The 25,795-nt window shown below is 43.9% G+C and overlaps 1 protein-coding gene across 2 annotated transcripts; it reads left to right on the top strand.

Annotated features, from left to right (window-relative positions):
* Nucleotides 1–847: 847 nt before the first annotated feature.
* On the top strand, nucleotides 848–25,629 carry prickle1a (prickle homolog 1a). Of its 2 annotated transcripts, none has more exons than XM_069695258.1 (8): nucleotides 848–1,134; nucleotides 18,908–19,111; nucleotides 20,942–21,055; nucleotides 21,969–22,106; nucleotides 22,834–23,037; nucleotides 23,221–23,407; nucleotides 23,504–24,391; nucleotides 24,470–25,629. In XM_069695258.1, exons 2-8 carry the CDS (start codon nucleotides 18,923–18,925, stop codon nucleotides 25,333–25,335), a joined length of 2,586 nt encoding a protein of 861 aa, XP_069551359.1. In that variant the 5' UTR covers nucleotides 848–1,134; nucleotides 18,908–18,922; the 3' UTR covers nucleotides 25,336–25,629. The 2 variants fall into 2 exon arrangements, with proteins under 2 accessions (XP_069551359.1, XP_069551360.1); XM_069695259.1 differs by lacking the exon at nucleotides 848–1,134 and adding an exon at nucleotides 13,374–13,653.
* The last annotated feature ends 166 nt before the right edge of the window (nucleotides 25,630–25,795 follow it).

Below are 25,795 nucleotides of genomic sequence, written 5' to 3'. Positions count from 1 at the left end.
TGAATTGTTTGGAGACGCGGTGTCACTCTTAATGTCACGGAGAGGCCTTTTCTGGGTCACAGCAGGTCAGGGCTCTCCTTTAATGTTCTCCAGTCAAAAAAAACACATCTTGGTTTTATATAAGTTGTCAGCACATAAATGAATTTGCATGACGGTTGTCCAGAATCCCCAATATGTACATGATGGCATTAAATTAACAAAAATGTCACTTAATGTGGAAGCAAATTTAATACACATAACAACCTTTTGTGTGATTTTTACTGTTGTGTTATGGTCCTGCACCAGTGTATGGGTGGTGGCTGTTCTTGTTGAATCTTTGATTATCCCAGAGCATTTTGTCTGACTCAATAGACAGCAGGACAAGCCTCTTTTCAGTGGATGCATATAGACTTACCTTTCATGCACTGCAAAGAGGAGTAGTGTTACAAATTCTGTGTGGGAGAACATAAAGCACATTGTGAACATTTGATATTGGTGGCAAAAGGAACAAATAGGTTTGCAAAAAAGATCACATTTCTACACCTGGTGAAAATTGTAGTGCACTGTCTATTTCTTTGTTGTTGAATTGATGCACATTAATTATTATTTGTAGAGAAATGTTACAATTTTTTTTAAAAAATGTTTTTTTTATTGGTTCATATAGGCTAAGCAAAAAGTTAATATATAGGTAAAGACATTCTATGAAGTCAACAAAAGTGACTCAGTAGTTTTCACCCACTTAAATTAACAGTTCCACTGCAGCAGCAGGAGTGAAACTCTCAGGAGCACTAGTCCGTCTCTCCAGGATTGGTGGGGGCTTCTTGTTTAAGCCAATAGGCAGGGAGCAGCGCTAATGTCATTTCACTGTGACCGCCGAGAGGAGAACCATAGCGCACCGTGCACCGTTGAAATGACTGAGATGTGGTGACAGTGGGTGAAGTCAGACCAGGCTCTCTCTCTCAGCTCTCCTCTCCAATGCAGCCAGTATCTGGGGTTTAAGCTTATCACTTTGCACAGCTCAGCTTTGCGGCACAGCGGTGCGCTCTCTCTGGACTTTGCATTTTAATGCCAATGAGACGCAGCGTGAATCACTTCTCTCACTTCAGGAATATTGGTTCTGGATACTCGGTTTACTGCGACTGAACTCTTTTGGAGGTGAGTGGACCAGGTTATTAAAAGTATTTAACTCAAGAATCTACCTAGCTTTTAAACAATTTCACCGATGGTCCCATCTGTCTGTTTGTATGATTTTTACGGCCAATTCATTTTAATTTTTAAGATGCAGTGGCAAAGAAAATACGGACCTTTTAACTTAAGTGTTGTGGTTATGATAATGAAAACAAGCAGCACTTTCAATTATATATCGTTCAAACACTCACATACTCTGTAGAGACCATATGTTTACTTCTGTCAGCCCCAAAACTCGGTATACTGGTTTTAATCGCGCTAACGCTACTTTGCGCTTTTACGCAGCAACATCTCCAAAGAGACACGTTCCACTTTCCCTGCGCGTAAAGTCAGAGTAACCGCATTTCTCTGACGCTAAAAAAAACATAGCCTGAGACGTCGGAAGTGTGGAGTCCCTGGGGCCTCCAGATGTATGGACTCAGCTGTCGCCTGTCACTTTGGTGACAACTGGTCGGCGCTCTGTGACCGCTGTCTGTCCGCCACTGCAGACTCCGTAGCTGTCAAGAGTGCTGTTTAGTGAGAGAGAAGGTGGTCACACACCTCGGCCACATACAGTACGTGTAGTTACTCTCACTTTCTTAAATTTTAACCATGATCGATAACTTTGGAACGGCTGCAAAAAAATAAACATTCTTGGAAGTCATTACAGTTTTATTAAAGTAAGTGAAGACATCTGGAAACGTATTTTTCATAAGAATAACTTGTTTTGAGAATATCCATGAGTCGGTGTGGATCCCCTTGATAAGGTGATCTGTTCTGTCTTGCTGTAAAATTTAATGGCTGGTTTTAAATCTGAATTTAAGACCAAGACATACTTTTTTCCAGCAGTTCCAATGTCGTGAATTAAAAAAAAACCTGCAAGCTGCTTGAGTGAATTCATCACTCCTTGTGGACCTCTCACAGAGCTAAACATGCCATAAAGGGTTTCCTTTGGAGACCAATGACACACCCTTAAGTTTCAAACATTTTCCAGCCTCAGAAAGTGCAAAACCTACGAGACACAGGAGAGCAGTTACTGTTATATTTAACCAAAGCTGTCTAAAATAATATTTTACTCTCATTGGTCCGCAGTCAATATCTCCATAAGCCTTTCAATCTTGAGCATACCTTCTTTGGGACTGACAAAATGACCCCACTTGAGTTAAACTGGCCTGAAATCTGTCACTACAACCACAGCTGATGAACACAGAGCACTGCTGTGATCCCAGGACAGTTCAGCTTGAAGCCAGGTAAAAGGACAGATGCAGGATATGGCTTTTTTTTTTTTCATTTGGACATATGAAATTGAGAGCTTATGGAAGGGTTGCGGGCAGTTCAAGTGAATATGCATCTAAATAAATGGTATTGGAGGACTCTGACAGTACAAAGGAGGAAGATTAACTGTAGGTTCTGCAGTGTCAACAGTGCCACTTCAAAGTGTAACTCCCCAGGTCCGAGTCTTGCTATAATTGTACCAGAAGCTATTTTAAAACCTGGTCACTCCCGTCCATGATTACAGCACTTTAAATCATTTCCCCTTCTTTGTTTTATTCTTGGGATACTGGCCAGTAGAGGAAACGATCAGACAAAGAAGTAGATTGAGTGTGAGTGGGTAAGTGCGGTGGACAGATACAGCACAGAACCAAGGTGGTAGTGTCACCTAGTGGCCAGAATACAGGTTGACAGCTTCACTGCCTCGGAGTCAGAGGGGTCATTTGATTGACTTTTAAACCATAAACGATCATTCGTTCAGCCTAGGATTAAATAAGAGCATGTAGGCCTACATCTAAGATTTAGACCTGGTTTCATATTATCATTGCAAATTAATGATTTACATCTATTTAACTGTGAATGCCATGAGATGTACCACATGTGTCATATACACTATATAGACTAAAATCTGGGTCTCATACTTCACAGCTGCAGCTATTAATGTGTGCATGATGTAGCAGAAAAGGCATGTGTTGGGGGCGATGTAGCTTATACTTTCAATGATCTGCTGCAGGTGAGAATTCTCTCATGATGTTATTTATAGACTAAATGATTTACAAGAGGTGACTTTGGAGCAGTTCCACATGTCACACGCTGCTTGTTCCTGTCTCGTTTCCACAGCCTTGAGGTGAATCAAAGGTACCATTAATAGAATGAAAACACTTCTAAAGTGTGTTGTTCAGGATTTGTGTGTGAGCGCAAGAGGGAATTAAAATAGCTCTGGCCTTATCATAATTTTTTGGACACAGTAATGGAAACAGTTCTGATCCTTCTCAGCCAACTCGATGTTTACTCACTTCATAAATGTGGATTATGTTGATGGTTTATTTGAGTACCAAAGCGCATTGTTAAATACTGGAGGTTTTGAGTCTGGGCAGCAGATATAGATGGGTCTATGTCATGTATGAGCACCTAGTAATGCAGTTTAGAGCACAGCAACAGTGGTTTAGGTGGAAACAAATCACAGAAATGAAAACAGTTTCAGACATAAACAGCGGGGCATGTCGCGTGTGTCTGAGATGGACAGAGACAAAGTGTTCACCTCTGTGTGTGTATGACTGTCGTTAGGTGTCGGAGAGATCCAGCTGAGTGTGAATGAGCAGAATATAAGTCCCAATGTCTGTGTGTGTGTGTGTGTGTGTGTCTACGTTTCCCACTGTTGATTTAAAAGCCCAGTACCAGTGAGTGAAATGTACACAGAGGCTTGTTTGTGCAAAGCTAGAATGAATCACCCTCGCGTCCGTGTAAATCGCCGGCAAGCCAAACACTCTGGCAGCCCTTTATCCCCAGACGTGGCCCAGCTCACCGCAGCAGGGCTAAAAGCGGAGCGGGACAGGGCCGTGTGTTGTGAGGAGCTGTCAGAGGAGGCCAGTCTTTCATGGCTCTGGATGGGGAGATGTGGCATGGAGTCATGTTGCCACAGACAAACTCCACAGAGCAGAGTCCATTGACTGTAAACTGTTTGTGGTAGGTTGGCAGGAGATCGGATGAAATATGGCTTGTTTAAACGCCGGTGGTCCCTGAAGCTGTGGTCACTGGGCCTGGCTGGATGAACGCTGGCTTGGATGGTCAAATGTAGGGCACTGTTACAGTGCGGTCGTCCAGAGTGGGATAACCATTGTGGATGTTGCTGTCTGTCGGAGAGATTATAACTTTGTGCTTGCCATACTGTAAAGTTCCCCCTGTGTTACTTTCAAACAGCATCATGTATGAGAGTCAGTGGGATCTGCCTGAAGCGGTGGCACACATTGGATCCACATGCTAAGCATTATTCTAAAGTGATTAAAGGTAGTTAGTGATTTAGCGCTTGCAGGCACAACTTTGTTTATTAGGAGCTGCATGAAGTTAGAGGAAAACGGGTTTGGCTCACACACTGGAGTTTAATGCCTCAGCAGATCTCTGGTAACCACACAGCGTAATTGTGGGACCGACCATCAGACCACCACGATGATGAAAGTCATACTCGACACACATGTCTCATTATCACCACCATGTACAGGCATGATGCTCAGCTTTGGATGTGTAGTGCATAATAACCATGGTGTCGTGTTACAAAGCCGGTTATTATCAACATGTCTGTCTCTGATAAATGTCAGCAACCTCAGTGATGGAGAGTTTGGAAAGTTCATCTGACCCAATGTTACGCAGTCAGGGATACCTGCAGGAGGGCTTGTTTTCACTCTGTCCTCCGCTTCTGTAGGGATCCATCCAATCCATCACAGCATCCCAGGGCTAGAAGCAAAAGAAAACATATTAGCCTGAGATAGTCATTAAAAAGCCCAGCTCATTTCCCCAGCGCACAACAGGGGATTCAGTTAAAGCTTTCCGGACTCCCGCCTGGAAATATGCAAAACACACACTCCCTCCCCTTCTCCCCTTCCTGTGGCTCTTGTTCCTCCTGTTAGCATTGTCACAGGGGTGGAGTCAGTGAGCATGGATGATATGGAAAAGGTCAACAGGGTTTAAAAATGGACCCTGCAGGGCAAGGGATTTTTTTTTGGACCGACAACAAAGGTATTTCCTCAGATTTTTCTGAAAGGTTACAGTTACAGACTGTGGGGACAGTGGCTGGATGTCTGCCAGAATATTCCTCTCAGAACATTTACTCATTAAAACTCCTGTCATAGCCTACTGTGTCATTAATCTGGTTTGGAAACAAATGTATGCACAGTTTGACCATATTCCCAAATCACACAGTGCTGAATTTGATTATAAGTCATGCAAAGTATTTCCAAAAAAATATCATAAGAAGATTAACAGGAACATAAAGCAATAAATCAACACATTATCTCCTTCCCGCTCCCGATGATTTAACGAGGTGTTTCTTCTTCTCTTTATTTTTCACTGGAAGAGTTTTTCATGAGTTTATTCAAAGATAATTCCTTAACAGGATGTTCCATCCAAGAATAGTGGATGCCCTGTTTACCACCTCATATACACAGCGCATGCTTAACATTCATAATGAAACACTCAGCCTCTTCCCACTTCAGTGGTTTGGCTCCAAAGGTGCTGAATTCTGACATTATTAGCATCTATTTATAGTTCCACCATTATGAAACTCTGCAGCAGGGTTACAGGTAGACAGCCAGCTCTCAATCAAAGCAGATGTTTTAAAACCAAGGATTACATGCATTTTGATTCCATTTATTATTTGTTCAAAATGAAGTTTGGACCTACTGTAAATCTATGCACATTGTTATGCAAGTTTTAGTGCGCTGGTTGGATTTAGTGTTCTGAAGTGAGGGTAGGCTTTACAACAAACAGCAGTCGTACAAGAAAAAGGGAGGAAGTTCACAACATATATAGCAGTATCATCATAGTGCCACAGAATCAACTAATCATAGCGTTTAAAACAAGTAAGTGTTGTGAAAGGCAAGGGAATATTCATATTTGTATTTGGCTTTCAATACATCTTAGGTTTTAATTATGTGAAAATGCAGAGCTATCATTCTTTAACTGAATTGAATTGAGGTGATGTATCATTTCATTAAGTGATGCTGTGAGGAGGATTAAGTTGAGCTATATTTTGCAGCGCTGGACACAAATAATGTGATAATAGAAAATGAATGCAGGGATTCTTCTTTTGAAAAGCTACCGACTGGAGCACATGTTCAGTCACATTATTTGTTCTGTTCATTTTGATTTCCTAAACACTCAATTTAATGCTATTTTTGTGTTACATCCCTCCCTCCCCTTCTCCCTCCCCCCTTCCCCCCCAACCCCCCTCACTGTGAGTATCACTGATACCTCTTATAAAGTTTACACTGGATTCATGTTTAGTATTTTCTACCTTGTAATCTCTTATAATCTGTTCACACGGAAGAAATGTATTATTATCAGTTGGAAAGAGCCATACATCACAGTGAAGGTAAATGTTGCTGGATGACATACAGATGGGTTAATATTGACAAAGGCCAACTGAGGACATGTCTTGCAGAGCAGCAGCCTGAGGCCCACAGTGGGCTCACTGAGCTGACACAGGAACAGTTCGTTTGGCCACAACAACCTGTCGGCAGCCCCTAGTGAGAGGCCAGTTCAAAGAGTCAGACTTTTGTTTGCTATGCTCGCACTGTCTTCCTGTTAGGGGTTGGGCTCCCAAAGAAAACAAGAGTGCTGGCTCAACAGATGTGTACAGCTGTGCTTGTGTCCTGTCCATAGGCAGGCGCACACTCCTGATAATTCAGGGAGCTTGTTGGATATTTTATGATTTAAAAAAAAAAAAAAAAAAAAAAAGCAGCTCATATTTTATGGAAAGGACGATTATTTTTCAAATAAAACGCAGTGTCCCTTCACTCTGTCACATGATCTGTGGCTGAAAATGGTTGGGTGTCATTAGTGACCTCAGTATTAGCAGCGCCAAAAATAACACATTGATGCTGACAGAAACAGACACATTACATGCAAGGTTTCTAAGAATATGCCCTGCCCTGGAGGACTGGTATCCGTAATTTGAAGGGTGATAAGGCGGCCAGTTGTGTCCTTTTTTCCATTCCACACATGCATTACGCCAAAACACGCATGCATGCACACACATACACACACACACACACACACACACACACACACACACACACACACACACACACACACACACACACACACACACACACACACACACACACACACACACACACACGCACACACGCACACTCAGATCCCAGGCACTAATGTCTGGTCTGTATATCAGATACACTGACTGAGCCTTCCAGAGGCCTTCAGATTGGACCTCACTATATATACAGCCTAACATGCAACTCCTATACTTTATCTATACTATCTACCACAAGTGAGACTTTGCACTCTTTTTAAAGTTACATGTCAAAATTCACATGAGGAAAGTCTCTGGGTTTGAAGTGATACGGGTACATTCATCTTCATGTTGAATTTGTCACAGAAATGACTCATTTAAAATGAAATCAGAATTGTATGACTTTACTGAGTATGCATGCAGAGATTTAGTTTAGTCATGGCAGGTCATTAACTAAAGTTTTTGTGATGAAGTCATTCCTGCCCTAATGTTACCTAATGCCAAGTTTAGACTATGTTTTTTCAAACACAGTTCGAGACAGACAGTATCCTGCGCACCACTTCAGAAACTTAATAATCATCTAATCTGACCATCAGAAAAGATTATTTTCAAAATTTTACAGGAAAATAGAAGAATTACCAAAGTAAAAGTGCAGTGAATTATGTTTTTATATCTATATATATATATAATTTGGAGAATCAGAGCACTGGTATTGGATCAATATTAAGAGTCAGCCTATAGCCTACATTGAGGTAAAGGGAGACATAAAGTTGGATAGATGGTTTCTTTGGTTTATAGTGTTGGATAAAGCCACAAAGGACATACAGAAGAAATCTATAAGTTTCCCTCCCAAGATGTAGCTTTCCAAACATGCATAACGTCTTTGTCCTCTTAAGACGTGAATATTTTAGACATATCTAACAGACAAGCCAACAAGGCCCATTTCAGACCGGACTAAAAATCCAGCTGGAAATTTTGTTTCTGTATGTTTTAATATGAGTCACATGAGGAGGTGAAAGGGTCAACAACATCAGAGCAACGGGGAGCCTTACAGGGGAGATCGTTGGGCCTCTCCTCTGCTCTTTCTGCTGTTTTACTACCACCTTAATGACTTAAATTGTATCCAATTAAGCAGCGCTGGAAAGAAGCATCCCCGCTCACAGTTGTCAAAGTTCCCTCTGTGCTGTGGCACTGGAGCATGTGTTTAATTAGAACGCTCTAAAAAGACTGTAACAGAGCGTTTCTTCAGGAATGTTAATCATTAGTGGGATTCTGACTGAGCAGCTCTTAACTGTTTGAGAGTATTGTTGGATTCCACGGTTTGCCTTTTGAAGCCATTCGGTTCAGGAAAATGTTCCACGTGTGGGAATTGTCAACCTTTTCTTCTTAAAAAAAAAAAAAAACGGCATCGTCTCCTTCGACAACGGCCGGCAGCGTTCACGCCCGAGTATTGCCTGTTTTGTTACGGCGGTCTCATTCACGTGTCCATTTGAGCCCAAGGCTGGCAACACAGAAGAAATAGTTCTGCTGCCATGTGAAGTATATACTGTTGAACTTAGAGGAAGGTTGAGGAGTAAAGCCCAGATGTGTGAGGTGTGAGGTTTAAGGGGCATGTGAGTTCGACTCCCCGAAAGTATGAGGTCATAAACTGAAAATATAGTGAAGTCTCAGACGTCACGTGTTGAACCTAGACGTCGATGGGGTGCATGTTTCAACAGAGTTGATCAAACCTTTTCACGAGGATGGAAATGAAGGCATGGAAAACCTGACAGTTCGCACGGTCATAGGGAAAACATTACAGCTTCATAAAATGATGGTAAAGCAGCGACTTCTTGGTTGAACACACTGGTTCGAGGTGTAAATAGGGCTGTTTGGTAATTTTATGTCTATATTCATCCCAGTTTGTCCATGGAGACCACACATGACAGGCTTTGCCCTTTGCTGATCCACTGCTTTTGTTAGTCCAAGTGTGTAGTGTAAGAGCAGCCCATTCATCCTCAGCCTGCTCTGTGTGCAGACAGCCACAGGCTTTTGTTGAGTTATAGCGTCCTTAAATAAAGGGGCTTCCTCCCTTTAACAGCCCCGGGAGCTCTGTCGCTCCACTTCCCATTGTTCCCAATGAGGTCCGGCTTTTACAACTAGGTGAGAGGGTGTCAAATTGAGGGTGAAATATGACCCGTCCCGATCATGCACCACTGCGATGTTTGGCAAAGCAGTTACACAGTAGTGTACGTATGACCAAGTGAAGAAACAGTTCCCTGACCCCCGGCTTTGTTCCGAGATATGGCACGTCTTGTTTTGCATGTTACTGCATGGAAACTGAACATTCATGTTCTATTACATCATACATGACACAATGGGGTTGCAGCAGATGAAATAAAAAGTAGAAATAAACAAGTAGATAAGTGGTGTTTTGGGAGATTGCTTTCGTAAAACCAGAACCATTCAAACTTACGTCATCTACAGTACTTAACGAGTATTGTGTTATTGGTTTAATACAACAGTATTACATGCTGTAATCTAATAATTAAACCCAGACCGCCTCCTTATAGACTTATAAAGTAAACATTGAGACCTTCTGTGTTTCTATTTGGCAAGTTCGAAAATTAGATTTTCAGTAGAGGTGTAAAAGTTCACATGTAACCATATCTCATTACCAATTTAGTTCAATAAATCTCAAATGCTTTCTGTTTTCCAAATTCTATTTTCATACTCAGCACTCTTGAGAAACACATGATCTTTAGAGTCAAGCGAGTAGATATTTCTCTTAAATTTTTACAAATGTCTCTTGTCAGAAACTAAGGTCAGATGCCCTCAGCTGCCTCCAATGTGTCAGAGTGAAACAGTAAAAAGGGGTTATGTGAGGGTTATAGGACTAACAAGCCCACAGTCTGACCTGAGTTTGTCAGCGCCAATCTAGCTAAGTCAATATCAATGCGCTGACTGCTCCACCAGTTGACCTTTTCCTCCCTCTTTCAAGGCGTAAAAAGGATTGTTGTTACAGTAGGGTGATAGGCTTTTATTGGCCTTTATAACTGAAGCTTTTGTTGGGCCTGTGTCCTGCTAATACCCGTTGGCAAGTCATTTAAACCTTGAGAATGCCTACTTTTTATAAGGTAGCTCACACACCAGTGAGAGCTCTCCTCAACAATGGTCATCAATGACTGTAACTTAGAGACTGACCTTCCCTTTGCCCCCTGCGGTACCCCAATTTAGGACAAGACAGAAACTTGTCTCATTTAAATAGATTACATCAGGCTTTAATTCATGCTAGTGTCACAGCGAGGATTATATGCTTGCTGTGAGATGTAGCACTCAGCAGATGCTTGGTTTTATGGGTTCCCTTCTTCAAGGACGTGTTTGGACCAGAGAAGAATGCAGTTTTATCGTTGGGCGTTGGTTCTGATGATCATCATCTCTGTCCTGTCATTGTCAGGGCATGCTGGTCACAGACTACCTCGCCGCTAGCACAGGGCGTATTTTTTTCTTCTTCTTCTTCTTTTACAGCGGTGAGAAGGTGCAGACCAGGTGTGAGATGCTGTTCAGGTCGTTGTGTCTATGACAGGGGAATAGGCCGTAAAGCCCCGGGGTCATAGATTTATGGGTCATCTGGTGCTCTCTAAGGTCAAGGGTCAGGGACGCGAGACTTGTCCAGCTTTATATTATTCAACTATGTGAGGCGAACCTTGAACTGTGCGGGCAGCTACTGCTAACTTTAGCTTGGTACGATCGGTGATTCTCAGCGGGTTGTTATTCTGATACAAGTTCCTGTGTGAGAGACTAAAGATAATCCGCTGATGCCTTTGAATAGATGTCCACCTTAGTTCACTGTCAAAGTCCACACATGTAAACTTCAGTTTGTGGTGGCCTCTTTGAAACCTGTTGCTCAGCTATCTTTCAAATGTCCAGCTTTGAAATCCGTCCAAACTTTGTGAAAAGACAAAGCATCCCTTAAAATGTCAAAGTATCGCATTAAATGAAGATGGTGATTCATTTTTACATGTTGAGAAAATAAAGAACAATTCTTTTTTCATAATGGCGAGGATGTTGCTCTGCAACTTTTGTGCTGATTAGTTGACCATCTTGGCTTTGCATTTCATGAATCCAGCCTGGTGGGGGTGGTGGGGTGGGGGGCATTGTGTCGTCCCTCCTCTCAAAGACTTGCTAATGGAGCAGGGTGCTGAGTCTTTTGGACCAGCACAAAGGCCTGAAGTTTGCTGTGAAAGGGTGCCTCTCCTCCCTGGCCTTGGCTGCTACAATGGCTTTGTCCGCACACCCACACACCTCGACAGTGCGTCCACCACGCAGGGGGTTAATGCCCATTTTAGTCAAATCCAATGTTGTTGTTTTTTTGTAAAAGTTCACTTACTTTTTAAAGAGTATATCTACAATTTTAAACTGCATTTTGTTTACATTTAAATACCGGCCACCATTCACCACCCACGCCGTGATATTTCAGCACATAATGGTGTGAATGTGAAGAGTGTGGGCGTGTAGAGGATGGAGAAATGTTAGACGCTGTCAGTCACAGAAAATAAATGAGCTTTTGGTCTTCAACAATCTGTGGTCTGAGTAAAGGAGAGTGCGAGAGCACTTAACTGACATTGTGTCCCAACTTCAAACAGTTTGACAGAACTGTGCATACAAATAGGGAAGACATATTTTTTTTAAACAATGTCACTGCTTTTGCTACATAACATTATTGGCCTTTGCAAACCTTGCACTTTAAAAAAAAAAAAAAAAAAAAAAAAAACAGTTTACAGAATTAGGCCCTGACGTTACATCCACAAAATCAAGCAGCTACTAAAGTGTTTATAAAGAAAGCAATTCTAGCTGTTTAATAGATTCCTTGCTTCCTTGTAAAATGTTCTAGTGCTTTGTTTTACAGTCTTAAAGTATGTTAACACTGAAAAGGAAGCACAATTATGTCCACTGGTAAACCTGTCCTTTTGGGCGAAAGTAACACTTTGACATTGCAACTAAACAACCAGAGAAGGATGTAAAAGGTGCAACTGTTCAGAATTTGACCCGAACTGGTCACTTTTGTTTTCTGAGGCAACAGGAAGAGAATCACGTTCTGACATTCCTGCAGGGGTGAAGGAGAGGTAGAGGTCAGCTGCGTCCTCCCGGGGTGCTTCACTGGATGGGCGATTATGTACATTTGGGTTTAATAGATGTTGATAATTTAAGTTCCTGTCCTTCCTGATACACAACAAAGGCAAACGGAAAGGATATTAGCCAATAGTCTGAGACATTCAAAACCCTCGTTGTAATGATTTTTGTATTCTTGTAATGTTTCTTGCAATAGACATTACATTTTACGACATTGTTATAATTATATAATGTTTGCAATATGAAGATGCACAACAAAAAAATACTGATTGATTATATACACACTTTATGTTATACAGCATATACTTTATGATTCCAGTGATAAGGTTACATGTATGTGTTTTTCCGGACGTACCAAAGCTGATTTGAGCGACGTTGGACATTTTTAACTCTGACTCAGACCATGTTAAACTGATAATAACAGCTTTGTGGTTGAAATATTTGTCTTCCAGCGAGGACTTCCCTGACTCGCATGTTAATAGCCTGATAACTGCTCTCATGTAGACTTGCTGACATCATGCTCAGTTCAGTGGGAAGGGTTATTTGTGAGGCTGATCTAAGATGTCGTAGACGGTGGGAAGCTATTATGCTTGCAGGATAAATAAAGCATATTTCTTTCATTTTCATCTGACAATCACTCTGTAGTCATAAAACTGTAGTCACTCTATCACTTAGTGACATTTTAGCGCGAAAGAAAAGAGAGACAAACCACCAGATAAACCAACGTCTGACTGTAACATTGACCACCCTCCCCACATCTTTGGACTGTTGATAGGGAAAGAGAAAAAAAAAAGGTCACGTGAAAGCTGTTGTGGATATGGGGCGGTTAGTGTGGTAAAACGAGCTCTGCCATCACTGATGTGCTACTTAAAAAGCGCAGTTCCTGTGAGCTGTGCTGGTGGTTCTCATTTGAGAGCATGCGTTTGAAGTGCGAGGGGAGGGTAAGCGGGAGGGGAGACGCCTCGCTCTGCCGTATCCTGCCGTGACTGGCTGCTCTGAGGTTAAGGGGCCGGGCTGAGGTTAGGAGGGCTGGGTCGAGGGAGCGGGGGGAGGAGTGCTGGGGTGAGAGAGACAAGGGTGGGATGACCATCTGGTCGGGCTCCTTCATGTACACGCACACGCACACACCTCGCTCAAACACTCTCTCCCATGTACTCAGACATCTCCCTGACTTTTTACAGTCTTCTCTTTGATATGGGCCGCTCCTTCGCTGACAGCTGCGGTAGAGAAGGCTGACTGCTCCAGTCCCGGATTTTAGAGCTCAGAGGATCTTGCATAGATATGGAGGCCAGAGGCTGGAGAAGAATCTAGGACTGGCTATAGTGGTGATAAGATTATTTTTCCTGCACGCCTCAGGAGATTTGGCCTACACTGAGGTAAGACCAGCAGGGAACTGACTGAAGATGTAAACTGGTTCCTCAGAGGAGTCTTCTTTGGGTTGTAGAGAGGCTCTAAGGAAAACATGTAGACTTCATCCTTATGTGTCTGTTGAAGTTCATTGGAGTCTGATGAAAAGTTTAAACATGTACGTGAAATCTCTTGGTTTATTTAGCATAACATGAGGATAGATTCATTATTAATCTGTGTTTTGCATGATGTGCAAACATGCAGAGTATTACACATATAGATGGAGCAATTTCTGATATTTGCTGAAGTGAAAGTCTGCTTTCAGAAGTGCTCTTCTGCAAATAAGGTGATGTGAAGGGTGTCATTGTCTTCTGTGTCTGCTGACTCAATGCACTCGGATGTAAATGTGTAGATCTCTGTGGGGATGTCACTCCCATCCATTTGGTCTTGGAAAAACACTCCCCCGGCCGAAAGGAGGCCCCCTTAAGTTGACCAAAAGTCCGGACCTGTAGCACCTCGACACTGGATAAACCCGCTTTGGTTCTTTGGTCGGCAGCATTTCTGCTTTGGCCTTTCAAGTTGACTGCATTCAGATGTTGTGCGAAGAGAAAAAAATATGAATGAACATCTTCAGTGCTGTTTTCCAGCTCTTGGTTTTTATGAGGCTCGGTTGGCTTAGTCATGTTTGGTATATAAAGATCATTCACTTATAACTTTAACAGTGATTTACAAGTGAGGCTTCTGGTTCTCACAAGGATGTAATTGTCTCACAAATCTTATTTGGCCAGCAGTTACTATAGTTTTTTTTTTTATATATATATACAAAGGATATAACATTAAGTGCCAAAACTTGACAGGTCGTCATTTTTGAAATATTTGTGTGTACAGAGAAAGCAATGTTACATATATGCATATTTTTCTGTCTTGTCTGACATAAAAAATAAACTGATATGTCTGTGTTGACGCTCAAGCAGGCAGAAACTTTGAACTGAATTTCTTGTTTTTCTCTCCAACTAGAGTCTACGCTGCATTGCTGAGCTAGCAGAAGCCAAGTTAAACATGTCGGGCCGGTCCAAACTGACAGAGAGCACTGTGTTGGGTTGTGTGCATGTCCATCATCCACTTCCTAGAGGAATATAGACAGTAATTCAGACCAGAAGCTGCTTGTTTTTCCTGTGCACTCGTTGCAGGGTTGTAAAGCCAAGGCTCCAGTGTCTGGATTTTGGGGGTCTCTGTTTTAAGTGTTGTTGGATACTATTTAAAAATGTCACTGTTGGCTGTATTTATTGGTCCGTTGCAGTATGAGGTCTTGTGAGAGGTTTGTATTCCACCGAGTGATAAATAACATTATACTGTAGTTAAGACAGAGTCAGACACTACTTTCTTAAGGGAGAATACAAATGCGTGGTTATTTTGTTCTTTAATGAATCGTCTTTGCGCCCACTCATTCACTGAGCTTCTGTTATACAGAGCTTGTAGGAAAATAAGCTTCATTGTGCACCTCTTAAGTGAACACAAGCCCTTCATTCATTCTAAATAACTTGTGGGATGTTTTAAAGATTTGCATTCACTGAAGACCGTTCAAAGCAAGCATGTGTTTGAGCATCCCTCTTTCACCTGGCTTGACTTAAATTTCCTCCTCTTTTGTGTAACAAGACATTAACATTTTCATACATGCCAGTCACCCCATTTTAGCCACAGTCTGATGGGGGCACCCCCCCCCCACACACACACACACACACACACACACACCCGCCCTCTAGCCCTCTGTGGGCAGATCAGTCAGATATGCAGGCCTGCAGCTCCCAAAGCCATGTTAACAAGCACCTTTACAAAAGAGTGAGGGGCTGTTAAACATTCAGGACTGCAGGGGTCTGGCTAGTGTGGGAGGAGGGCAGGAAAGGGGGAGCGGGGTGAGAAAGAGGTGGAGTTTCAAAAACGAATCTCACAAACCATAGATCCCTTGTTAGGAGAAAAAGTTTAAAAGCCAGCATGAGTGATGAGTCAGTAAGTTGGCTGGTCAGTCTGAGCACGGTTAGGTTAGTTGGCTCACTGCTTCTGTCACTCACAATGTCGAGGAAGCGTTCTGGGCAAAGTCAGAGGAAACAAACTGCATGACATCTGAAGGAAAAATTAGCATGCGAGCAGATGTGTTCGTTTGAGAAAGGGGGCTTTTGCCTAACCGTGTACATCCCGTATTCCTGGCTGAAGTACAACCCTGACATTGCTGTGAGTCAGGTTTGTCAGTGAGAGATGTCTTCGCAGATACTTGGCCAACATGTGAAAGCAAACATCTTTCTAACAAATGTAGCACAAGAGTGACTGATAAAAAACATATTTTTTTTTTATTTTTTTTTTGTAGAGTGAGGCTAAAGAGTCTCTGGGCTCCTGACTGAACCTGCCTATAGTTAGCCATCTCCCACATGAAACCCAAGCTGCACTCAAACAAGGCCACATTTTTGACGGTTATTTTGGTCTCATTTGCAAGTCAATAGATGCCAATAGAACAAGAGTGGGTCTTATTTCTCACCCTGCTCTCATCTGCGGACAGGTTATCCGGGTTTGAGGGCTTTAACTCTCATTTATGAGGAGATAACGCACCACATCTTCAGGAAGAAAAAAAGACTTAAAGAGAGATAAACAGAATCTTGATGGAACAAGCCTTCAGTGGATTCTTACACAAAGGCACCATTGTTGAGGACATTAGAGGCATTTTAATGGGACATGTCACAACCCTGTTTGCCTAAGCTGAGTTTTTGGTACAGTGCAGTCATAAATTCCTCTCAAAAAGCACATGAATCCACTACGACCACTATCCATCACTGTTAAGTCTGATAGTCTATGACTAGGTATGTTTAAGTTGGCATGCCAGTTATTGCTCATGGCTGGCTTGTCCTTCAGGAAGATGAGTTGATGTGAATAGCCAGTAGCTGCCCGGACTAGCATGTCTTGTTACATTACATTACATTTCATTTAGCTGACGCTTTTATCCAAAGCGACTTACAATAAGTGCATTTCAACCACGAGGGTCTTGTGGAGCAGTTAATCATCCACAGACATGCCTATCTCATTAAAAACGAAGGTATGTACATGAGCATACCGCCGAGTCTGACAGGGTGTTGATAATGCTGTTTGCGCTCGTGTGGACCAGCTTCGCCCACAGCAGGCCGTGTCTTTCTGTCTGCATCCATGTGTGTGCATTCCCTCTTCAAGTATGGGAGCTGCACACTCCCAGAAGCAGCCAGGCACATATATCATTCAAGGAGAGAGCGCAGATTTTCAGGCCCCTTTACTGTCACGTCTGTGTTCAAAGGCTGCACTCGAGTGCATCTGGTTTTCTCAGCTGTCCCTCTGTGGCCCTCTGTGCCCTTGCCGGCCATAGGGGGTGGCTGCTCGGGGGGAGGAGGGGAGGGAGGGTGCTGGATGCTGGCCGTGCTCCCATTTGATCTCAGCTAGAGCCCCTTGGCCTGTGAGAAATTACCACAACTGGACACACATTCATCTTCTCCATGTTTACACGGTCCTAAAAAGCTTACAGCAGCTCAGGAATAGAAGCTGAGGGTTTTTAGTAGCGATGTTAGGAGCGGTGGACAGAGCGGTGCCAGACCCATGAAGGAGTTAGATATGGAGGGATAAATAGAGGGGGGGGCGTGAGCACATGGAGGTGACGAACAATTACTCAAAATGAATTCAAGTAAGAACAGTTTCTGAATTGGTTTATGTCATAAACACGTTACACTTGGTGGCATTTTCTTTTGTCACAGAACAGAACGTTTTCTCACCACTTTGTCTAATTGTAAATTTACAGACCTCATATAACGGATAAGTCAAGACACTTTTGAAAGAACAAATAACACACTCTTCCTCTCACAAAACACATAACAAAATGTTCTTGCAAATAAACAGAAGTAATAAGATGCACTCTTGCGTGCAATCTTTTATATAAACTTAGGGGTTTTGCTGTAGACAGTCTGGCTAATTATATTTAAACATTGAATCAGTTGGCTGATTTAATTTCACTATTCTTGTGCTATTATTAAACTATGTTTTAGAATTGCCTCGTTATAAATATGACCATTATTGGCATACAGTATGTTCACTTTGTAGTTACATTTGGCAATAAAGATTAAATTCATGTAGTGATTTTTTTTTTTATTTGTATTTATCCAGCTATGTACAGATTTATTTTGTTTCTGTTTTGTCACTACAGCTGCACTGTCATGTCTGCAGGACCGTAGATGTGTAGAAATGCATGAGTGACCATTTTCACCACACACACAGATCAACACGATCCTAGTCTTTGATCTCCCTGTTCTATTTTGTGCCCCTTGTTGCACTGTCAGTATCAGTCAACCCAGTCCGTCCGCATCACCCCACTATCCATCCCTCCCTATCCAGCTACGTCACCTGTCTGCCATTGCTTTGTCCGAGATGAAACAGTGATCAGACACTCACTGCAGCAGGTTGGAAAACAAACAGTCCAAAGGGAAAAGGGGAGATGAAGGGAGAGAGCAGGCTTGTGGACATTCCCCATATGGTGGCCGTTTCTTAAGGCTGGGCCTGTGTTTATACAGACCTCAGCCTCAACTGATCAAGCCAGCATCAGAGCCCATGTGGTGGCCCCTCTGGGGACATTGCATGACGGAGCACCTCAGCGGGGTAAAATGATGACTCATCCAGACCTTAAACTCCACAGATGACGTGAAACGTAAAGATTTAGCCGGTGGCGTCTGATGCAGAACATTGGCTAAAAGTTGGGAGTACATAGAAGCAATTTCGAGTTCACTGTGTATTCATTCGAAAAGCTAACTGCATACCGTCGCTATAATGAGATCGGACGTCACCTCAGGGAGCTTCGGGAATTTCCTAATGGTCTCCACAACCTCAAAAGCCACATGAGGAGGGCACATGTTTAACTGCCACCACACTAGCAGTGAAAGGGTATAGTTCTCTTTATGAGTGTCATTGCGTAGTAGACTCATCACCAGAAGTGAACCAAGTAAAGCCTGCTTGGATACCATAATGGGCCTTTGAGGGGGGGGGGGGCTGTTAGCCTCATAAAAGAGGCAGCGATGGTGTGATTCAGCTGGTGGTTAACATTCAGTGAAATAGCGCTGACATGAGAGAGCCAGATTAGATGGACTGAGGATAGTATTATGCAGGGACTGATGTCAAACATCAGCTTGATAACAAACATCTTGTTTTCTTATCTTTCGATCCTCCTGCCTGTTCCTCTCCTCTCCTCTCTCTCTGTCTTTCCTTCCATCTTTTTTCTTCCTCCAGTAAAAAGAGAGTCTGATGAGCCTGGCGAGCGCAGCAGGGCCGGCCGCTGGCTTCCAGGGTGGGGCGCGGCAGCGAGACTTCATGATGGAGCAGAAAGTCAGTAAGCTAACCTCCGGCTTCCAACGCAGCTCCACCTCCGATGATGACTCAGGCTGTGCATTGGAGGAATACTCCTGGGTCCCACCCGGGCTTAGACCTGAACAGGTAAGCAGAATAACGCTCACAACTGACTGTTCTTAGTGCTGTACGCAGTTCATCATCTTAAACAAACCTGCTCTATTTGAATGTGGTCCTTTTGTGCTCAAAGTAGACTGGCAACATGACAACGTTCTCTTTAATTGTGGTATCTATTTCACAAATCATTTCTTCCCCGAATCGCCACGGTGGCTGACGGTGTATCCTCCTGACAGGGAATAAAAACAGCCCTGACCTGATTCTAACTCCCCTATAGCCCATTTGCCTGGCCCAGATAAATGCTATTCAGCACATTACTGAGTAACACACCAAGAAAAGCCTGTAATGGCACCAACGGGACACACAACATATTTAATAAAACATGCTTGGTCTTTTTTTTGGTTTGAGGCAGACTTGTCAAGCGGTACCAGGCAGCCACTTACAGGCAGGATGTGTGTACTTTTATTTACAAACTGCGGTACAGCAAAGTCTGCTTGTGATTACGAGAGATCTGTTCAGAGGAAGACTTGGTGGGTCGAGCCTTCTGCTGCTGGCAGGGTCGGGAATCAAGGGGCCCGTCTTTTAACAAGCCTTCTCCTCCACAAACACAAGCAGGGCTGTTAGTTGCGTCCGCAGGGCAGCCAGTGTGATGTGGCACTTTTCCCAAATCTGCTGCATTTTTCTCCCTATTGCTCTCTCTTTTCTAGCTCTCTCACTCCATCCCGCTTCCCTTGTTAACCAACACACATGGAAGCAATGAGCAGGTGAAGGGCAAGAAGAAATGGGCTTGCAGCAACCCCAAAGTCTAAACATGCATGGCCTTTTGTTTTTTGGGAAATGCACAGGTCAACTGTAATGCCTTTACTGCGGCCATTTCCCTAAATAAGCCGTGCATTATGGGTCATCATTACAGTGGAGAGGCACATAGGGCCGTGGGTGATCGCTGACTGTTCCTCAGCCCCCAGGGAGCTGGATGGAGGGTAATAGCAGCATGAAGATGTGCATAATTTATGGTGGTGAGGGGGGGGGGGGCTTCGGGTTGATTGTCAGGATAAATTGCTGTAACCCCCTCTCTAGACGGCCAAAGCTGCAGGAAGTCCCACAACACACACGAAAAGCACATCCCACCTCTTTATCTGGCTGACTGTAATAGCCCCTCCCTCATAAAGTTCAGTGGTCAGTCCCGAGGGTCAGGCTGCCATCATGACAGGCTGCTTTGTCCTGTCCCTATAGAGACAAACATATGACCAGGAAAATACAACCGTTAAACTGATTTGACCTGTTGACCTGTTTTGGCTTGTTTAGTACAGATTTATGAAGAAAATGAGTCCTCCAGTGCTACCATCAAAGAGCATTGCTGCTTATGTTTTGCCTTCTTGAAATAAAGCTGATTTGGGAGTTTGGAAAAACTCAAACAAATGACTTTGATTCCACAAAGTCAGTCTTCCATACATTTTACACATAGCCGTCCCAGAATGTGTCCCATCACAAATAAATGGGTTGGCTCTCTGGTTCCTTGGAAAAGAATTTGTGTTAATAAAAGTTGGGCTATTCTGTCCAAGATAATAACAATGATGTATCGCTGCAATCTGATGGATGAAAATTTGGGTTTAAAAATGTTTTTTTTTTTGCGGGGGGGGGGGGGGGGGGACGGACGGACCAAGAACTATATGCTCAGAACAATGTCCACAAATTACAGAAAATGCATCATTTGGAATAGATTCAGTTGTCTCGTGTTGGATTTATTGAACCTTTCAGTTCCACTAAAAATATTTTGTGTGTGATATATTCAGTTTTAAAAATATTTTCCGAAAATGTCACTAAAACGTACCTAATGCCTCGATGCCCCGATCTTTCCAGGTGCAGTTATATTTCTCCTGTCTACCTGAGGACAAGATCCCCTATGTCAACAGTCTGGGAGAGAAGTTCAGAATCAAGCAGCTCCTCTACCAACTGCCACCACATGATAATGAGGTGAGAATATGTTGTGTGCATGTGTGCAAATGCAAGTATCATAAAACTCCTCCCAGCAGGTCCCCTCATTTACACCCCAAGCTGCAGGAAAGATCCACTCTCCGTTGTGTTTGAGTAGTTGTATCTGTTGCTGCTCACTGATCCCACAGTGTCAAAGCTTCACCATCTCCGTGCCATCCCACCGATGTGAGCCCTTGGCATTCACGTTGACATCACACTGGGGGATTTTTGTTTCACAATCTTGTAGACATGCAGTGTGGGCACAATGTGACTTTTGACTCGATGATTTTATGATGTTTGCCAGGAGCCCCCACCAGCTGGATTCCTGTCATAGCAGTGGTTTTTACGAGGCCTGCTCAGTGGGAGAGAGGGATGCTGCTTGAAAGAGGCTTTATGTGATGCCACCACCGCAGTGGCACCACAGTTCGACTTGGCTGTCTCTCTTCCTTTGTTGCCCGTCCTCCTGATTTCACTCTAAACACAGGCCTTGTTTGTGTAAACGTCTGCTTTCCCTCTTGTTAAGGCTTTGGGAAACATAAAAAAGGCCTGTTGTAAAAATGAGGTTCTCAATCAGGGGCTGTGGGTGGAGATATGTTGTGTGTGTGTGTGTGTGGGGGGGGGGGGTAGGAAGGGCAAGCTAGGGTCAAGAGTTGCTTTTGCTCAGCATGCTCTGGTATGCACTCTGCCCTCTCTCATACTTACCTAAGTGTATAATCTTTATTAGTGACTGACAGCGCTGCAATGGGATCTTTCAAGGGAAATAATATGAAAACGTCACTTAAAAAACATCATATCTCACACAGTTGTTTTTCTTTTAGTAGTAGACTTTTAGAAAAAAGTAATAATCCCATTTATGATGTAAAAGTTGTGAAATTGCTCTTCTCGTCCATAACTTATCATCTCCTTTTCACAGGTTCGTTATTGCCAGTCTCTCAGTGAGGAGGAGAAGAAGGAGCTACATATGTTCAGTGTCCAGAGGAAGAAGGAAGCCTTGGGGAGGGGCACGATAAAACTGCTGCCCCGCAATCTTCTGAACAGCATTTGTGAGCATGTACGTTCCCCGTCTTGCATGTATAATTTACAATATGGAGAGGATTGGGAGAGAGGTAGTGGGATGAAGTTGTTTTGAAATCAAGCTCCTAGTCCTTATTCTTTTAAAGTATAAAACCCTTTTTCAACTATAGGATTGTAAAAAGTCACGCTATTTAAGAGATCACTAAATACACAATGTGTAGCCATGCACACTAAAAAGTGTTTGTCTGTTGAGTGGGCTGGAGCACCCAGTGCAGTGTTTCATTCAGCATTTACAATGATCGTTAAGCAGCCAGAGGCTGCCCATAAACCTTGTCAAAACATAGTCCCACTGATGTAGCTCTTCACAAGACACTCATACTTCTCCAAGATTTTCCTCTTTTGAAGGGTCCGTCCTTTTCAAAGTCGTTATAGTTGATTTGATAAATCATAGGATGCATCGGTCAGAAAGACGGGCAGGAAAGAAAAACAAATCTGCCACTCTGGGACTGCAGTTTGGACAACCTGATGGGCTGGCTGGCACGCACAGACGTCCCTCATCAACAGAGCAAATGAACTTGGAAGGTCCATGATATTGTAGTTTCTAATGGCCAGGCTTTGTGTTACATTTGGACACGAAAGCCAAACCTTTGCAGGATTCACATCATCTGACCTCAGAATATATTTATAAACTACTGCCACTTTGCATTTTCACAATCTTTTCAGGATGTTATAACCAATCAATCAATCCTGTCTGTATATCGCAGTGTGGCGAGAACATCAACGGTGGAGAAATGGCGGTGTCTGCCTCGAGGGCGAGCCCTGGGCTGTGCTGGCACCCGGCATGCTTTGCCTGCTCCACTTGTCATGAACTGCTGGTGGATTTGATCTACTTCTACCACGATGGAAAGATCCACTGTGGAAGGCACCATGCTGAGCTACTCAAACCACGCTGCTCAGCCTGCGATGAGGTAAAACCGCAAGACTGAAATACAGTGAGAAAACAATGTAGCGCAGGAAACATGTCAGAAGTTTATGGGCTTTCAAAATTCCTCTGGAATAGCAGTAAGATTCGTCCTACGGTCTTGACTAAATCCAGTATCAATATAAAAAAATGTCTGTTTTGGCTCATCCAGTAAAATCTTTGTCTACAGATCATCTTTGCTGATGAGTGCACGGAGGCAGAGGGGCGCCATTGGCACATGAAGCACTTCTCCTGTTTTGAGTGTGAGACCGTTCTGGGGGGCCAGCGCTACATCATGAAGGATGGCAGGCCGTACTGCTGTGGCTGCTTCGAGTCCCTCTATGCGGAATACTGCGAGGCCTGTGGAGAACACATCGGTAAGGATGATCATTCTCTAGAGCTTAAACATTTCTGATGATTGCCTAGTCCCCTGAATTGCTTGCTTACGATCTCGACGTCCCCCCCTCTTCCAGGCGTCGATCACGCTCAGATGACCTATGACGGGCTCCACTGGCATGCCACAGAGAGCTGCTTCAGCTGTGCCCAGTGTAAGAGCTCTCTGCTGGGTTGCCCCTTCCTGCCGCACCAGGGTCGTATTTACTGCTCTAAGGCCTGCAGTCTCGGGGAAGACGTGCACGCCTCTGATTCCTCTGACTCGGCCTTCCAGTCAGCACGCTCACGTGAATCCCGCCGCAGCGTGCGCATGGGCAAGAGCAGCCGCTCAGCCGACCAATGCCGACAGTCGCTCCTCTTCTCGCCCTCTGTCAACTACAAGTTCCCAGGCTTCAGTGGAAATGCTGACGACACCCTGACCAACAAGTTAGCCCACATGAACTTATCAGATGAGCATTTCTGGAGGGGCCGTGGTGAGGAGACTGAGGCACCTGAGGAGCCAGAGGAGGAGTGGGCTGAGCATGAAGACTACATGACTCAGCTGCTATTAAAGTTTGGGGAACACGGGGTCTTCCAGCAAGCCAATGACTCCAGACCCACAGATTTCTGGATCGCTGAAAAGGACATCAAGTCAAAGCAGGAGTCCACAAAAACCGGCAGTGGTGGTGGCGGCGGAGGAGGAGGAGGAGGAGAAAGGGGCAGCCTGGCCAGTAAGAAGTACCAGGCTGACATGTACTGGGCACAGTCACAGGATGGGCTAGGGGACTCGGCCTACGGTAGCCATCCAGGCCCTGCAAGCAGCAGAAAAATCCAAGAGCTAGAGCTGGATCATGGGGCTGGAGGAGGTTTCCAGGGAGAGGAGCCACAATGGTACACTGACTCTTTGGAGTGTATCACGGACGAATTCAAGAAGACAAATCAGAGTGTCCGAGACTCCATGGACTCACTTGCTCTCTCCAATATTACTGGTAAGTAGACACATGATACGTCAGATCAGTCTTGAGTTCATGTGCAAACATTGTATAATTGTTCTCTCTCCTCTCCAGGGGCCTCAGTAGATGGTGACGGTAAAGATAGATCTTTGGTATATTCCCTGCAAGGCTTCCATGAACTGGAGACCGAAGACTGTGAGAAAACCAGTAACATGGGAACCCTCAACTCTTCTATGTTACACAGAAGTGCAAATTCCTTGAAGAGTCTTGCATCTGAGCAGGAGGAGGAGGAGGTGGAGGACAATGTTCCAGAAGAGGAGGAAGCAGCCATGGAGGACAGACCCAAACCTCATGTCCCCTCCCTCAGAAGGACGCGTTCACAATCTAGGCCCCAGCAAGTCAAATTCTCCGACGACGTGGTGGATAATGGCCATTGCGGTGATGTCCCAGTACGTCATCCCCCTATGAGCGAACGGACTCGCCGGAGAGTGTACCACTTTGAGGAGCAGGGCCAGGAACTTCCCTCCGGTCGCCATCATCACCACCACAGGAGGCGTCGGAGTCGCAAGTCTCGCTCCGACAATGCTCTTAACCTTCTGCCCAAGGAGAGGGCCCAAATGTACTACAATGGGGACCGTAGAGGAAATGCCCTTGTTCCCAAGGGGCACCAAGCCTTCAATGGTCCCCCCAATCCTGCGGCCATGTCAGATTACAGGCTACAGGGCCCAGCCATGGGGAGGTTCTTGGGACTGTATGGCGACGATGATGAGTGGTGCTCCACGTGCTCTTCTTCCTCCTCTGATTCTGAGGAGGAGGGCTTTTTCCTGGGTCAACCCATCCCTCAGCCCAGGCCCCACAGACACTACTACACTGATGACTTGCCCAGCCCGGTAGCAGGCATGCCCTCGCCTCCTTACGGCCAATGGACTAAGTCCAAAAAGAAAAAAGGCCACAAAGGAAAAAACTGTATAATTTCATAGACTTTACTCCAATGAGCTTTAGGTATCGTGTTACCAGTCGCATCTGTGTCTTTTGTTCACTGTTTGAAGTACAGAAACGATTTGCTTGCTATTAAATGCTTCGCTACACTCAATTTACCAAGGTGGTTGTGTAACACACAAGTCCATTCTGATTATTCATTATGTGTATGCTTCTGCTGGTAAAGTATTTCAGAGTAATGCATATTTATGAAACACAATCTAAACTGTGTTTATTTAACAGTGCAGATATTATGTATATATTGTAGAATAAAGTAAAAAAAAAAAAAAAAAAAACGGCTATTTTTGTACCCTTAACTTGTTTTGTACCAAAGTGGCATTAACAATAAACTATTGGCAGTTGGTACAGAACCATTTTTATGAGGGTGTCAGAAATTGAATAAGAAATTGACTGTGACCCAAGCTCTTCAAATGTGTTTTCCTCCAGGCTTGTGCGGCGCAA

Source organism: Brachyistius frenatus, unplaced genomic scaffold, assembly GCF_029030835.1.
Source record: "Brachyistius frenatus isolate BFR_SWC_R1_liver_20210118 unplaced genomic scaffold, ASM2903083v1 Contig_19, whole genome shotgun sequence".
Taxonomy (NCBI): Eukaryota; Metazoa; Chordata; class Actinopteri; family Embiotocidae; genus Brachyistius; species Brachyistius frenatus.
This window is presented reverse-complemented; position numbering and strand designations above follow the sequence as displayed.